The sequence below is a fragment of the Gambusia affinis genome, linkage group LG22 (assembly GCF_019740435.1).
Source record: "Gambusia affinis linkage group LG22, SWU_Gaff_1.0, whole genome shotgun sequence".
Taxonomy (NCBI): domain Eukaryota; kingdom Metazoa; phylum Chordata; class Actinopteri; order Cyprinodontiformes; family Poeciliidae; genus Gambusia; species Gambusia affinis.
The window spans coordinates 570,751-586,703 of record NC_057889.1 but is presented as its reverse complement, the minus strand read 5'-3'; the positions used below and the strand labels follow the sequence as shown (position 1 = coordinate 586,703).

The window sequence follows — 15,953 nt, the reverse complement described above, 5'->3', positions numbered from 1 at the left end:
AGTTTTTAAGTTAAAAATTATCAAGGGCATATTTCACAACATAAAAATTACAAACATGTATGAGAATGAAAGACAGAGGTGAGACAACATCTACATACATTGGAGATTTGTTTAAACAAGACGTGGTTCATTCCCACTTAAAACAGAGCATGGACACAACGTAACAGCTACTAACATAAAAGAAAAAGGGTTTTACACATCAGGAAATATACAAATGATTGGTAGAAAAAAAGGCATGTTTGAATTAATCACTGTATATTCTTTAACATTATTGTTACTGTTTTGTAGGATTTAATAATTAATTTTCAAACTCACAATGGCTTCCAGATACCAAATATATATTCTGCAAAAAATTAATTGAAATTGTAAAAGTGATCTTGCTCAAGCAGCCAAGGGCAGGTGTTAACTAATTAGATTTACTCAATTACTCTGCAACTTTTGACAAAATAAAAAATTAATTAATTAAAATTAGGACTATTTTTCCATGTTATACTCTTGAGTAAATTTTGTTGATATGCAACCTAATGCAAGTAACTTAACTGAATGAAGAACACATATTAATCCATAAAGAAATAAAACACGATACACAGATAAATGTTTATGTTGTTTCTTCTAACCTTAAACACTAGAAAACTGGTAAGTATGTAAAAAATTAATTTATATTTTTCAAGTGTAGTTTTACATACATTTATTGTTCATGCAATACGGGAGAATCTCCTCTCCGTTCCAAATGGATAGGTGGATCTGTATAATAAAAATAAAAAACAAAGTTTGAGTATAAAATACATTTCTCAATTAAACATGTTATCTACTTTTCTATTTTTATCTAATGTTGCCCTGCAGGATAATAATTAGCTATGCTACATGCTAAAATTAGCCTTCCCCGTATGAATTACGAATTTCACTAGTTTACAGCTGTTAATTATATTTTCAACCTAATCTATTGTATTGATTTACTATGTGAAAAAATTTTAAGAAGGAAAATTACCTTTTCTTGACTTTGTGAGTTTTGTTGATCGTGTGCCGAACTCCAGTGGAAGAACCTCTTAAACTTCTTTCTTTCTTCTTCGTTTCCTCTTAACCCCGCGTCTTTAAGGTATTTATACTAGTGATTATGAAAACAGCGCCCCCTTCATTTCCGGAATGCAATAGTCCCATTTCCAAATAAGGTATGGGACTGACGGAAAGGTCCGTCCCCGCCCCTTTCTGTTTGCTGCAGCGAAGTCCTTCTCGTTTCATTCATCAGGGTTACGGCGGCGGGAAACGGGGCTGGTGATTGACATCACTGTAAATCCCAGTTAATGTAGTAGTAACAACACACTAATACATAGTTAATATATAGCGCATGCTGTAATAAAACACTGTAACCATAACTTAGTTGTCGTAATAAGGTTAAAAACAAGACTGGACCACAATACTACCCGCTAAATGGTAATAACATAGCACAATACAGTAATAAAGTTACAGACAATAATAACTTAATGAAGATAGTCAGAGATCCCATAACGGATTCCAATTCATCCCAATCCTTCCAGTAATATAGACAGACTCAAAGTCACCTTAATCTGTCCCAATTTTTTTTGTTATAAAATAATGTTACATTGTAGGACAATGTAAGTTTACATTAATGATAAAAAACAGGTTGAATTTGATAACAAAAATTATAATTGTGATCCAAAATAGTATTAGAGTAATTTTCTCAATTTTTCTGTCTCCCATTCTCTCTCCTGTCTCCCCCAGTGCTTCTATCACTGTTTTTCTGTGTTGGTTAATAGTTGGATGCACTATTCATCGCTTTCCATTAGTACAACCTGCTGGAAACTGCTTCTGAAAATATTTTTGGTGAAACCAATAGTTTTCTAACTTTTAAACAACTTCAGCATGACAGGATCAGTAGGAAACACAGGATCATCTCAATCTGAGGGCTCCACAAGATGTTACCACCAGTGCCTAGCTTAATGGGAAAACTTTTGAAAGTGAAAGCTGGTAAAGTAAACAAAACGCCTGTGACAGGATTCAGGAGGAAGAACCACTTATCTGTATTTTATCATTTTACTGATTAGTCCATGAACAATTCATGACTGTCACTTTAATAAACAAAACATTTTTGAACTCATTTATTTTATTTTGACTCAATGTATTTTACTTTGTGATTTTAAAAAAATCATTTAGGTTTATTTTAAGCTAGTTTTGTTTGTACTGACAAGAACCTCCGCAACTTTGTACGTCACGTCCTGTTTCTCATCAGGGGCGTGCCTTATACGCATTGTTGGACGCTCATTGGTTGAGCGCGAAATTTCAAACGTAACAGGAACAGAGCTAGCAACAGGAATTGTTATTGTAGTTAAAGTGCTAAAAACAATTCAACATTTACACAGTAATATAATCTCTGTTTATCCATAAGGTGAATCTATTAATAGTGAGCCAAGTTTTAGCCCGAGCTGAGATGGATATCGCTTTATATTTACGGTAAAAACGCTAGTTCGAGTTAGCCTTCTGTAGTTAATACCAGTTGTTAGCTATATTTCTGGGCTTTCTCCTTAAAGTTGTCTCCATATTTCCCCCTTTTTTAGGTGTTTTGAAGAAAGTTTGGCTTCATACAGCGGAGACGACCCGCTGGATCCGTGGGACAGGTAAATCGGTCCGCTTAATCTGCTGTTTTAATCTGAACCGAGGTAGGTTAGTACTTCAGACATATAAATTGAATTCGAAATCAATTTCTCTTCAGCTTTGAATAATAAAATCTTGTCTGATCTGATGAGTTAATTCAGCCGCTAGGAAGTCTCCTCTGATTTTTGTGGAACAATTTGGAATCCTGACAGCTTTAATTTAGAGGTGGAGAAAATGGGTTTTAAAAACTAAAAAGACGCAACAAATTTCTGGAAATGAATGATTTTATTCATCATAAAGTAGTACAGGCCACTTTTTTTTATTTCAGTGAAGTAATTCAGTCTTCAATTCAGTCTTGGAACATATTTATATAAACAAACAGACACACCCATGAAATGTGTCTCAACAACACAAAATGAAACCAAAAATACAAAATTTTTGCAATTATTTCAACATAATAATGCAAGTTCGTTCTCTCAGAAACAATACACTTTAATTTTGCAATAACCGCTCGACAGTAGAAGTGGAAGATTTTTTAAATAACCAAAATAAAACACAATAACCAAAAACGATAGACAAAATGGAAATATAACCACACAGTGCCAAAACCACAAATAAAATGGATTATTATATCTCAATATAAAAATTGCATTAGAAAATATGAATCATCTGAATTGAAATCAAGCTCATTTTAATTTATCATGCGATTAACTGATTGTTTATTGCTACAGGCTAAGGAAGTTCAAATTACGTTGCACAAGTTCACATAAATATAGTAAAGAATGCAAAGAAGTCTAATAAATAAATACAAAATCAGATAAAATATTTGTCTGCTGTCCCAGAGAAACGTTGTTTGCTGTGTTTGTGACTTTTCCGTTCTCGGTTCCTGCAGGTTTGTGGACTTCCTGGAGCAGAGGCAGCCAGCAGGAGGCAGCAGTGAGATGTCGCTGGTGTTTGACGCGCTGGTCCAAAGATTCCTCAACGTGGATCAATATGCCAACGACATCCGCTACGTCAACTACTGCATCAGATATGTAAGTCGGACTCGTGTTTCCGGCGCTGAGCAGCAGGACCGAACCGCTCATTCTGATTGGTCGAGTTACTTACAGCTAACTAGAACTAGTTACAGCTAGTTACCTCAAACAGCGAGTGTCCTTTAAGTTTACTGATGGAGAAACACGGAGGTGTGATTTAGTGAGTTTTAGGTTAGCTTGATGAATTTGAATGTTTTCATTAAAATCCAGCCAGCAGTTTATTAGTCAGATGAGACCAATTTATATCCTGAACCCACTCACAGATTTACTGAACTGAAATTGTTCCTGGAGCCAGAAGGATGCTTCCTTTCCTTCCTTCCTTCGTTACTTCTTTGTTCCATCCTTTCTTCCTTCCTTGTTTGTTTCCTTCCTTCCTTCTTTAGTATCTACAAATTTAATTGAATCAGGTTTTCAGTGGACCATGATGAAGGTCCGGTTCTGTTGTCATCTCTGGTGTTGGAAGCTGGGTTGCATTGCTCATGTTTCCATGGAAACCGTGTCTTCCAGGCCAGTTACTGCGCGGACCCCGCCACCCTGTACGCTCACGTCTTCAGTCGCGGCGTCGGCAGCAGGACGGCGGCTCTGTACCTGGCCTGGGCTCGGCACTTTGAGCAGAAGGGAATGAAGGATCAGGCTGACGGCGTTTACCTGAAGGCTCTGGAGAACCAGGCCCAGCCGGCGGACACGCTGCTCCACGAGTACAGGTGAGAACAGCTGAAGCACTAAACCAACACTGTTTGTAGAAGAAGCTAATGCGCTAACCTTAAATAACATATTTTCTTTAAAGACTACAATCCTTGAGCACAAATTTAATTTTAAGTTGAAAATTAGCTCTGCTGTTAGTGTATTAGCAGATTAGCGGAGGTTTGCTGAGTGCAGTGTATGCTGATGTGAAATGTGACCTGCAGGCAGTTCCAGAGCAGAACCAGAACCGAACCTCCAGCGTCCGGTGAGAGTCTGTCGACCTGATTCTGTCATGACACCATGTTGGATCAGCTGCTGATTCTTCCTGTGTTTCATTGGACAGGAGCCCGAGTCCCTCTGCAGAACTCCCAGCTGACCAATCAGATGTCTCCCCAGAAAAAGGTTCTTGTCTGTTGCGTTTTGCAACCGTAGCACCAGTATGACCCACTAAACCTCTGGTTCTGTCCAGGCCGCCGCTGGTTCTCCATCCAAACTGCCTCTGAGAAGAACCGTCACGACGTAAGTTCTCTGAGCTCGTTAGTTCTGGTCTTAACGAGGCGTCCGCTCACCTGTGGTGTGGTCTGCAGCACGTCCCGCGCCGAGACGTCAGGGACGCAACGGTCCAGCCAGGATGCCGCCGCCCCGACGGTCTTCGAATACAGCGAGGACGCGTTGGTCTGCGACGGCACCGAGTTCTGCTTCGAAGAGGTCCGAGCCGAGAAATACTTCAGGAAGATCCGGGAGAGGCAGGAGTGGGAGCAGAGGGAGAACAGTAAGAACCCGGCATTCCCTGAGACAGGAAGTGACCCGGCATTCCCTGAGACAGGAAGTGACCCGTCTCTCCCTGAGACAGGAAGTGACCCGTCACTTGTGTCGTCCCTGCAGTGCGGCGGCAGCTGAGGCAGCAGGAGCAGGAGGTGCAGAGGCTGCAGAGCATGCTGCAGCAGGTCAACCAGGGCCTGCAGGCCTGTGAAGGATCTCTCTGCACAACGCTGCAGGTCACCATGGAGACGGAGCGCTGGACGCCTTTCTGTCCTTCTTTCTCTCTGCCTTCTGCGTTTCTATTCCTTCCGCTGTCTGTCTCATCATGTGACCTTTGACCCAGGTAACCTGGTGATGTTTCCCCCTCCAGGCCTCTGCTGCTCCCTCCATCTTCTTCTCCTCTCGTTCCCGTCGCTCCGTCGGCCTCAGGCTTCACTCTGACCTCAGCCTGATCCAGGAGGCTGCCGGTACTGGTTCTGGTTCTGAGGCGACCCGCCCTCCCCCCGTCCTGTCCGACTGCAGCGGCGCAGCAGAACCTCAGGCTCCCGGGTCATCGGCCCAGAGGAACCCGGACGCCCGGGAGCCCGGCGTGGCGCCGCTGTGAGTTCCTGATGACCTCCGGAGGAGAAACTCACATGACTTCCTCAAACTCTCTGACCCTCTATTTTTCCCATCAGGCATTGCGGTCTGGTACCAGAACCTGAGGAGAAGCTTGATGGTGAGTCCTCATCACTCTCCTCCTTCTTCCTGATCTTCATCCTCCTCATCTTCTTCATCTTTCCAGTGTCTCAGGGAGGAGCAGCCAACTTCTCCCACGTCACGCCCAACTCCTCTCTGGGCTTGGTCCAGGCCACGCCCTCCAGGGCGCTGCCGTCGCCCACCGTCAACACGCGGGAGGCCCTGGGTGAGCGCCCGGCTCTGCAGCCTCATGCCTGAAGCGCCGTGCGCACCAAAAATGTGCGGCGCCAAATTTTACACGCAACTTGGCATGTATAAAAATTAACTTTGCGTTAAAGTTTTTGTAAATATACGCACAATTTTTCACTGGCGTGAAAATGTGCAGCAGCAAGCAAAGTTTTTCTGTGGACAATAATAAACTACAAAATGTCAAAACTTTGGTTATTTAGACCAGGAAGCATCAAGCGCCATGGTTTTATGATTTTAATATTTTATTGTTTAAACGATGGAACTGAAGCTCAATTTTCCTCGGACAATAAGCTAACAGAAAATGTTTTTATGGAGGCGGTGGAGCAGCAGATGATCTGTTCCTGTAAGGATTCATAAAGAAAACCTGCAGCTTTATGCTGGAGGCCCCTGGTTCTGGTTCTGGTTCTGGTTCTGGTTCTGGTTCTGGTTCTGGTTCTGGTTCTGGTTTTGACCTGTTGTTCCCTCTAGGCGTCATCATGGACATGTTCCAGGCTCCGACCTTCCTGGATGACCCGTTTCAGGGAGCCTCCATGCTGCATCGGGCCGCTGCTGAACCCGACCAGGACCTGGAGACGGGCGGTAAACGTTCTGGATCTGTAGAACTGCAGGCCAGTTCTGGTTAGCCCGGTTCTGACCCGTTCTCTCCTTCATTGGTCACAGTGGTCCCGCTGGTACCGGAGCCGCCAGCCGCCCCTTTTACCATCTTCCAGGATTATGAAGACAAAGAGAACAGCGGGTAAACCTTCCTCCTCATCATCATCATCATCAGAGGCTCCTGGAGCCTTCTTAAAGAGACAGTACCTTCCTTGTTCCTTTCCTTACTTCCTTATTTCCTTCCTTGTTCCCTTCCTTACTTCCTTGTTCCCTTCCTTACTTCCCTATTCTCTTCCTTACTTCCTTGTTCCCTTCCTTACTTCCTTGTTCCCTTCCTTACTTCCTTGTTCCTTTCCTTACTTCCTTGTTCCCTTCCTTACTTCCTTGTTCCCTTCCTTACTTCCCTATTCTCTTCCTTACTTCCTTGTTCCCTTCCTTACTTCCTTGTTCCTTTCCTTACTTCCTTGTTCCCTTCCTTACTTCCTTGTTCCCTTCCTTACTTCCTTGTTCCCTTCCTTACTTCCCTATTCTCTTCCTTACTTCCCTATTCTCTTCCTTACTTCCTTGTTCCCTTCCTTACTTCCTTGTTCCCTTCCTTACTTCCTTATTCCCTTCCTTACTTCCTTATTCCCTTCCTTACTTCCTTGTTCCCTTCCTTACTTCCTTGTTCCCTTCCTTACTTCCTTATTCTCTTCCTTACTTCCTTGTTCCCTTCCTTACTTCCTTGTTCCCTTCCTTACTTCCTTGTTCCCTTCCTTACTTCCCTATTCTCTTCCTTACTTCCTTGTTCCCTTCCTTACTTCCTTGTTCCCTTCCTTACTTCCTTGTTCCCTTCCTTACTTCCTTATTCCCTTCCTTACTTCCCTATTCTCTTCCTTACTTCCTTGTTCCCTTCCTTACTTCCTTGTTCCTTTCCTTACTTCCTTGTTCCCTTCCTTACTTCCTTGTTCCCTTCCTTACTTCCTTGTTCCCTTCCTTACTTCCTTATTCCCTTCCTTACTTCCTTGTTCCCTTCCTTACTTCCTTGTTCCCTTCCTTACTTCCTTATTCCCTTCCTTACTTCCTTATTCTCTTCCTTACTTCCTTGTTCCCTTCCTTACTTCCTTGTTCCCTTCCTTACTTCCCTATTCTCTTGTTCCCTTCCTTACTTCCTTGTTCCCTTCCTTACTTCCTTGTTCCCTTCCTTACTTCCTTGTTCCCTTCCTTACTTCCTTGTTCCTTTCCTTACTTCCTTGTTCCCTTCCTTACTTCCTTATTCCTTTTCTTACTTCCTTATTTCCTTCCTTGTTCCCTTCCTTACTTCCTTGTTCCCTTCCTTACTTCCCTATTCTCTTCCTTACTTCCTTGTTCCCTTCCTTACTTCCTTATTCCCTTCCTTACTTCCTTGTTCCCTTCCTTACTTCCCTATTCTCTTCCTTACTTCCTTGTTCCCTTCCTTACTTCCCTATTCTCTTCCTTACTTCCTTGTTCCCTTCCTTACTTCCCTATTCTCTTCCTTACTTCCTTGTTCCCTTCCTTACTTCCTTGTTCCCTTCCTTACTTCCTTGTTCCCTTCCTTACTTCCTTATTTCCTTCCTTGTTCCCTTCCTTACTTCCTTATTCCTTTCCTTACTTCCTTGTTCTCTTCCTTACTTCCTTGTTCTCTTCCTTACTTCCTTGTTCCCTTCCTTACTTCCTTGTTCCTTTCCTTACTTCCTTGTTCCCTTCCTTACTTCCTTATTTCCTTCCTTGTTCCCTTCCTTACTTCCTTATTCCTTTCCTTACTTCCTTGTTCTCTTCCTTACTTCCTTGTTCCCTTCCTTACTTCCTTGTTCCTTTCCTTACTTCCTTGTTCCCTTCCTTACTTCCTTGTTCCCTTCCTTACTTCCTTGTTCCTTTCCTTACTTCCTTGTTCCCTTCCTTACTTCCTTATTCATTTTCTTACTTCCTTATTTCCTTCCTTGTTCCCTTCCTTACTTCCTTGTTCCTTTCCTTACTTCCTTGTTCCCTTCCTTACTTCCTTGTTCCCTTCCTTACTTCCCTATTCTCTTCCTTACTTCCTTGTTCCCTTCCTTACTTCCCTATTCTCTTCCTTACTTCCTTGTTCCCTTCCTTACTTCCCTATTCTCTTCCTTACTTCCTTGTTCCCTTCCTTACTTCCTTGTTCCCTTCCTTACTTCCTTGTTCCCTTCCTTACTTCCTTGTTCCTTTTCTTACTTCCTTATTTCCTTCCTTGTTCCCTTCCTTACTTCCTTGTTCCTTTCCTTACTTCCTTGTTCCTTTCCTTACTTCCTTGTTCCCTTTCTTACTTCCTTGTTCCCTTCCTTACTTCCTTGTTCCTTTCCTTACTTCCTTGTTCCCTTCCTTACTTCCTTATTCCTTTTCTTACTTCCTTATTTCCTTCCTTGTTCCCTTCCTTACTTCCTTGTTCCTTTCCTTACTTCCTTATTTCCTTCCTTGTTCCCTTCCTTACTTCCTTATTCCTTTTCTTACTTCCTTATTTCCTTCCTTGTTCCCTTCCTTACTTCCTTGTTCCCTTCCTTACTTCCTTGTTCCCTTCCTTACTTCCTTGTTCCTTTTCTTACTTCCTTATTTCCTTCCTTGTTCCCTTCCTTACTGTTTTAATTGTTTTTGTTCTTGATTTCCTTTCCTTGATTTTTGGATCATTTTTCTTTTTGTCTCTGCAGCTGGAAGGATTTAAGCTCCTGCTTTCTCAGTTTTGGACATTTATCATCCGTATCCATGGTAACACATGCATTGATTTGATGTTTTTGTTTCCTTCAGCGCCGTGGTTCCATTTGAGCGGTCCAAACCGGCCAGAGCTCTGACAGAACTCTGCGGGCCGAGGGCGGACCGACCCAATATGAGTTTCGGACAGTTGTTGGGAATCTCCGGCGGTTCTGGTCCAGCTGGTCCTGGCGGTTGTCGGGTTGAATCCCTGTCCGTGTCCACGCCGTCGGAGCTGATCCCAGACGAGAGCACCATGTGGGGCGCGCGCCACAACTCGCTGGCCGCCTGTCCCAACAGCACCACCGACTTCGCCCCGCTGGCCCAGTTCGTCTCCACGCCGTTCACTCACAAAACGCCGCTCAGCGGCTGCTTCTTCCTGGCTGAAGGTACCGGCGGAGGCTCCGCCTCCTCCACCGCCTCCATGATGCTTCACTGGATGAGGCTCTGATTGTCATGTTCCTGCAGAGAATAACGGAGACGGCGGCGACGCTGACGAAAACGTCTTCATCAGACGACAGATGAAAAAACTCAGGTGAGCCAACATGGGGGCCACAACCTCTGGGAGGGTCGCAGAGGTACTGCAATGGGGTCGTGAGATTTTTGACTTGATATTTTATGTATGTTTTTTTGAAGGCTTTGAAAAAGTTGCTAGATTTGTTGCTATTTTCTTTTCAAAATAGTTGGTGGATTTGTCAAAACAAGTTTCGAGATTTATCACAAGCCACTTTTAAAAAAAAGTAGTTTGAGTTTTTTGTTTTAAATGTCGCTAGATCTGTTGCTAGTAATATTTTGTAAAAAGAGTCTTGAAAGGGTCTGAAAATTTGCTAAATATATCAACAAAGTCTCTAAATAGGCGACTGTACTTCACCTTGCCCTGACCACAGTCCCACATGGCTTCAGAGTTTGTTTCCTGTTCTCCGGAGTTTGTTTCCTGTTCTCCAGAGTTTGTTTCCTGTTCTCCGGAGTTTGTTTCCTGTTCTCCGGAGTTTGTTTCCTGTTCTCCGGAGTTTGTTTCCGGTTCAATGGTGAAAGTATACTGAATTTAGGCGTTGTACCAAGTTTCACCACATGGTGGCGGTGCTTCAGATTGCATCTGCTGCCTCGTTTGCCAGAAGAAGAGCACAAGCAGTAAAGTTTTTTTTTATTTTTTATTATTATTGAATATATAAAAAAAAACAATAACAATCTCAAATAACAAGTCAATAACAAATATTTAAATACAAGAAGAAATATCACAACTCCTGCTTTTGAAAAATACAATTAAATACAAATGCTGGAACAAAGTATAAAATAAAATAAAATAAATAAAAATAAATAAAATAATAATAGTTAAAATAAATTAATCAGTGGGGACTACCAACTGAAAATCTTCAATTAACTCAAACAATTTAATTGCATTTAAATTCTGCATCTTTTGAAAAGGGAAAGTTCATTTTTGAGAGCAGAGATTGAGAGGCAGCATTTTGCATAGCGACATTTATGGATATAATACTTTGTTACAATTATTAGAATATTGATTGAAAATTCCAAATTTTTTTCTTTAATGGATAAACCGAATTGAATGTTTTGTAAGGAAATAAAATCCACATTTATTGTTTTAGAAAACAGAAAGTTTCGAAGTTGATCCCATAAGTTTAATACTTCTTTACATTAATAAAAAAGATGTTTAGTTGTTTCCAATTGAGTTGTACAAAAGCCACAATTCTCAACATTAAACTTAAATCTCTCTCTTAAAAACTCATTTGAAGGATATATGTTATTTCTTATTTTAAATTGTAATTCTTTATATTTAGGAGGAATTGGGAATTTCAAATAATTTGTCCTAATTTTGACTATCATAGATTTCTTACATTTTTGTAAGAGAACTGTTTGTTCTTCCTGGGTACATATTATTTATAGAATACTGATTCAAAAACTTGTTGTTGCATTTATTATCTCTAATGTCCACATGCTCAAATTGAATCTTATGGAGTCTAGGAATAAAGAAATTAGATAAACTGTTTTTAACTGAATGAATGAGGACATCAGGGATACTACATAAAACTTTCTTATAAATTCTTAGTGAACAATCATTTCTATACGTCCTGTTAAAATCCTCCAAACTTAGAAAATCACCATTTCCATCCAGTAAATGAGTAATTGACCAGATTCCTTTATTCCACCAATTTTCTAGAAAAATAGATTTTCTACCATAGAATGGCTCTGTGGTTCCACAGTGGAACATTATGAGGGCTGAAGTTGTTTAAACATGAACTTCCACTGTAACAAAACCTGTTGGTGGGAATTAGAGAGTTGTAGGGGGAGTTTTAATAATTCAAAATCACATTTCAATAACAACTCAATACCTCCAACTTTTTGAAATACGAACGACGGAATAACAAACCAAATGAGATCACTGTTTTTTAAAAGGGACTGAAGCCATCTCATTTTTAAAGTACCATTCATAATTTCAAAATCAATTGCCTTGATACCACCTTCCTCATAATTTTTTAGCAAATCACTTTTCCTGATATAATGGTGTTTGTTTTTCCAAATAAAGTTAAAATTAATTCTATTAATCTGTTTTATGATATTTGGAGGGACGGCTAAAGAATATGCAGGATACGTCAGCCTGGATAAGGATTCAGTTTTTGTTAATAACGTTCTACCAAACAACGTCAAGTCTCTTTGAAGCCAATTATTTAAGGTTTTGCCACATTGCAGTAAAGTGTCTTGGTCTTATTTCAGTTTAATTCCAGGTTCTAGCGTCAACCAACCACATGAATATGATTCAGTTTTTATCATCTAATATTTGTTATTCCACCAACCAGTCGTATGTAGCCGATTCTTTGAGACATATAAAACCTACTTTGTTAGTATTTTGGCCCTAGCATGCTGGTTGCTTCTCTAGCTGAGCTGCTACATGCTAAGCCGTTAGCAGTGATTGTAGCTACCTGATAGTTGTAACAGAGGCGGAAATTAATGTGAAATGAGCACATTAATTGTGTTCATCGAACAGTTAATGAACACATTGAGTGAGTAAAAATATGTTAATTATGTTAAAAGTTTATACAAAATAATGTTTTTGTTAATAAAAGGGTGAAATAAGAAGCTGTGTGTTCCTGGTATTAAGTGAAAGACGTGTCGGTTCTCCCTCAGCCCCATCTTGGAGCAGAGTCCAGCTGATGACGCGGCGTTGGAGGCCGGCGCTCCGCTGCTGCCGTCCTCAGCGCGGCAGGGTACCATCATGGCCGACGGCTTCGCCTCCTCCTCCCTCAGCATGACGCAGCCGCCGCCGCCTGCCCTGCTCTCCTTCAGGGACCAGACGCTCTGCCCGGCCGGGCCCTCCGCCGGCTGGGAGGCCAGCCCTCCGCAGAACCCACTCAGTAATAGCAGAGAACCGTTTCAGATCCTGGAGGACCCAGAGAGGCCCGGCAGCCCAGAACCAGACCAGAACCGGCTCAGTGACGTTCCCATGAGCCCGCAGTGCGCCCCCACGACGAGCTGGCTGGACGTCAGGAGTCCCGCCGCCTCAGCGGAGCCGGACCTGGATGCCTTCCTGAGTCCCTGCCGACCCGGTTCGGCCAGAACCCGGGACGTCCCCATGAGCCCGGCGGCGCCCGGCGGCCTCCAGCTGGTGTCCGACCCCTGGGACGCCGACCGGATCGCGGACCTGCTGTCCCGGCTCCGCCCACCGCTGACCTCTCACCCCTGCTGCTACAGCTGGTCCTGCGCCGTGCCCAGCATCGGACCCAAGAAGACCCTCAGCATGGGTAGGACCAGCGGGTCAGAGGTCACAGCCTGAACCGCTCACACAACATAATGAGTCAAACCAACATGAGCAGCAAATAAACAGCTGAAAAGTGCGGCATGCGTCTGAATTCACACCCTGATGTTTTTAGGGGGAAAGAGTTCCTGCTGGTATCAAAGAAAGGAGCTCAGGTCTGATCTGGTTGGCTCACACCTGACACGGTGGTGGCAGCATCATGCCTTGGTTTAGATCAGAGCAGAATGGCCTAGTCAAAGATCTGATTCAACTGAGAATCTGCAAAAGGACAAAAGGACTGAGTCTCACTAAGCTGCAGAAGATAGAAACCTGCTCCACACTTTTCAGATTTTTAGCAGTAAATTGTTAAACGATGTTTTAATTTCCAGCTGACAGAAAATCAGTTAAATCTAATAAACAGGAAAGATGTGGAAACTTTGAGTAGGACCTTCTCAGACGTCCTGCTGTGTCTCGTCCTGCAGGATCGTCGTCCCTCAGAGTGGACGCCGTCCTCGGACAGGGAGCCTTCGCCACGGTCTTCCAGGCCACCGACCCCGCGACCTCTGACAGGATGGTGCTGAAGGTCAGGAGGGGGCGCCCCGCACCACTTCCTGCTCTCCTTTCCTCTGTCCTTGCTTCCTTCTTCAGCTGATATTAACTTTCCTCGCCCCCTTTTACTTCCTCCTTTCTATGTCATCATTTCCTGTCTTCTGCAGGTGCAGAAACCGGCCAATCCCTGGGAGTTTTACATCAACACCTGTCTGGACGCCCGCCTGCCTCCTTCTGTGCGCCATCTCTTTGGCAGCATCCGCTCCGCTCACCTGTTCCTGGACGGCAGCATCATGCTGGGGGAGCTGCACAACTACGGCACCCTGCTGGTGCGTCGCGGCTCGCAGGCTGCTGCAGCTGCGGTTGCTTTTCCGCCGTGACGCTCCTGTATGTTTTCCTCGCTGCAGAACGCCGTTAACCTGTTCCGGGCGCAGAGCGACAGGGTGATGCCGCCGGCCCTCGTGCTTCACTTCGCCGTCTGCATCCTGCACACCGTGGAGCAGCTGCACGCCGCGCACATCATCCACGCCGACATTAAACCTGACAACTTCCTGCTGGGAGAGAGGTGTGTCTGTCTTCTGGTTCTGGTTCTGGTTCTGGTTCTGGTTCTGGTTCTGGTTCTGGTTCTGGTTCTGGCCCGTCTGACGCCGTCGTCCCGCCCCTCCAGGTTCCTGGAGAACCGGTGCTTTGACCCAGACGGCGTGGACCACGGCCTGGTCCTCATCGATCTGGGTCAGAGCATCGACATGGCGCTGTTCCCAGAATGCACTGCGTTCACTGCCAGGTGTCTGACGTCCAGCTTCCAGTGCACCGAGATGCTGAGCGGGAAACCTTGGAGCTACCAGGTAGAGGGGGCGGGGTTTGAAGAGGGGCGGGGCTTGAAGATGGGCGGGACTTGAAGATGGGCGGGACTTGAAGAGGGGCGGGGCTTGAAGAGGGGCGGGGCTTGAAGAGGGGCGGGACTTGAAGAGGGGCGGGACTTGAAGAGGGGCGGGGCTTGAAGAGGGGCGGGGCTTGAAGATGGGCGGGGTTTGAAGAGGGGCGGAGCTGCAATTGGACTGGTTCTGCTGTTAACCCTAAAGGAGATTTATTAAAGATGTAATTAATGACTAATAAGAAATGAAAGTAAAAGTCAGAACTGTATGAAAAAAAACATTTATTAATTTGTGATGTTTAGCATCCATTTATTCTCATATTTATTTATTCTTATATTTTATTATTAGGTTTTATTTAATTATTATAATATTGTTATGGTGAGGTTTGATAAAACTTTCTGCATCAATTTATTAACTAAATTTATTATACACATTTACATTGTTATTGATATTTATTGTTATTTTATATTTCATCACTTACTGGTAAATGTTTATCAGTTTATATTAATTTAATTTAATATAAATATATATATATATATATTTATCTTTACATTAATAAATATATATATTTATGTATTTCTTGATCATTAATATTTTATTAATATAATTAATAATAATTAATGGAACTGCACACATCTGGTCACATTTCTATAGTAACACTTCAGAGTGATGAATCGACTGCACCGATTGGCTGAGCTGTGGCGCTCCGACCAATCAGAATCAGAGCTTCCATGTTAAACAGCCAATGAGTTGAAGGGAGTCTGAGAGGAACCAGTCCGAGAAAAGTTTGATCTTTGACCCTCAGAGTGATTTCTGAACTAGATTAAAAAGTCAAACCTGAATTATTGGCTGCAGATTAATTCTGGTTCAGAGTGGACTCTGGGTTCTGGTCATCAGAACCACCAGAACCCGGACCAGGGTATGAATATAAATCTGCTCTGTGTTTCCAGACAGATTACTTTGGGATTGCGGGAACCGTCTACTGCCTGCTGTTTGGGACCTACATGCAGGTCGTTATCGAGGGCGGCGTCTGGCAGACCAATGGCATCTTCAGACGGTAACCCAATCAGCTCCGGTCCGTCTGGATCCGGCCCGGTTCTCCCCCTAACCGCCTCCTCTCCCTCCAGGAAACCCCACGCCGACCTGTGGCTGGACTTCTTCCACACGCTGCTCAACGTGTCGGACTGCGGCGCTCTGCCCAGCCTGCAGGCTCTCCGCCGCCGGCTGGCCGCCGTCCTGCAGCAACACTACAGCAGCAAGCTAGCTACGCTAAAGAGCCGCCTGGTGGTGCAGCTGCTGGAGAACCACCGGGCCCGCAGGTGATCCTGCAGAGAACCACTGGATCACACAGACTGGTTTCACTTAATCACACCATCTGTAAATATATTCATTTTTTTATAGGCTTCGTTTTGGAGAAATGATTCTTATGTTGACGATGACAATAAAATGTGTTCTAGTCTTGTT

General features: G+C 43.5%; 1 protein-coding gene across 1 annotated transcript; it reads left to right on the top strand.

The window, feature by feature from the left end:
- Positions 1 to 2,284: 2,284 nt before the first annotated feature.
- Positions 2,285 to 15,953, top strand: bub1 (BUB1 mitotic checkpoint serine/threonine kinase). The gene is made up of 23 exons (XM_044107017.1): positions 2,285 to 2,469; positions 2,574 to 2,633; positions 3,503 to 3,644; positions 4,152 to 4,348; positions 4,553 to 4,593; positions 4,672 to 4,730; positions 4,798 to 4,847; positions 4,916 to 5,100; positions 5,214 to 5,326; positions 5,461 to 5,690; positions 5,768 to 5,808; positions 5,875 to 5,994; positions 6,486 to 6,596; positions 6,678 to 6,753; positions 9,375 to 9,706; positions 9,786 to 9,852; positions 12,459 to 13,072; positions 13,548 to 13,648; positions 13,782 to 13,943; positions 14,022 to 14,179; positions 14,282 to 14,459; positions 15,440 to 15,546; positions 15,617 to 15,953. The coding sequence occupies exons 1-23, from the start codon at positions 2,447 to 2,449 to the stop codon at positions 15,810 to 15,812; spliced, it is 3,363 nt and encodes a 1,120-aa protein (XP_043962952.1). The 5' UTR covers positions 2,285 to 2,446; the 3' UTR covers positions 15,813 to 15,953.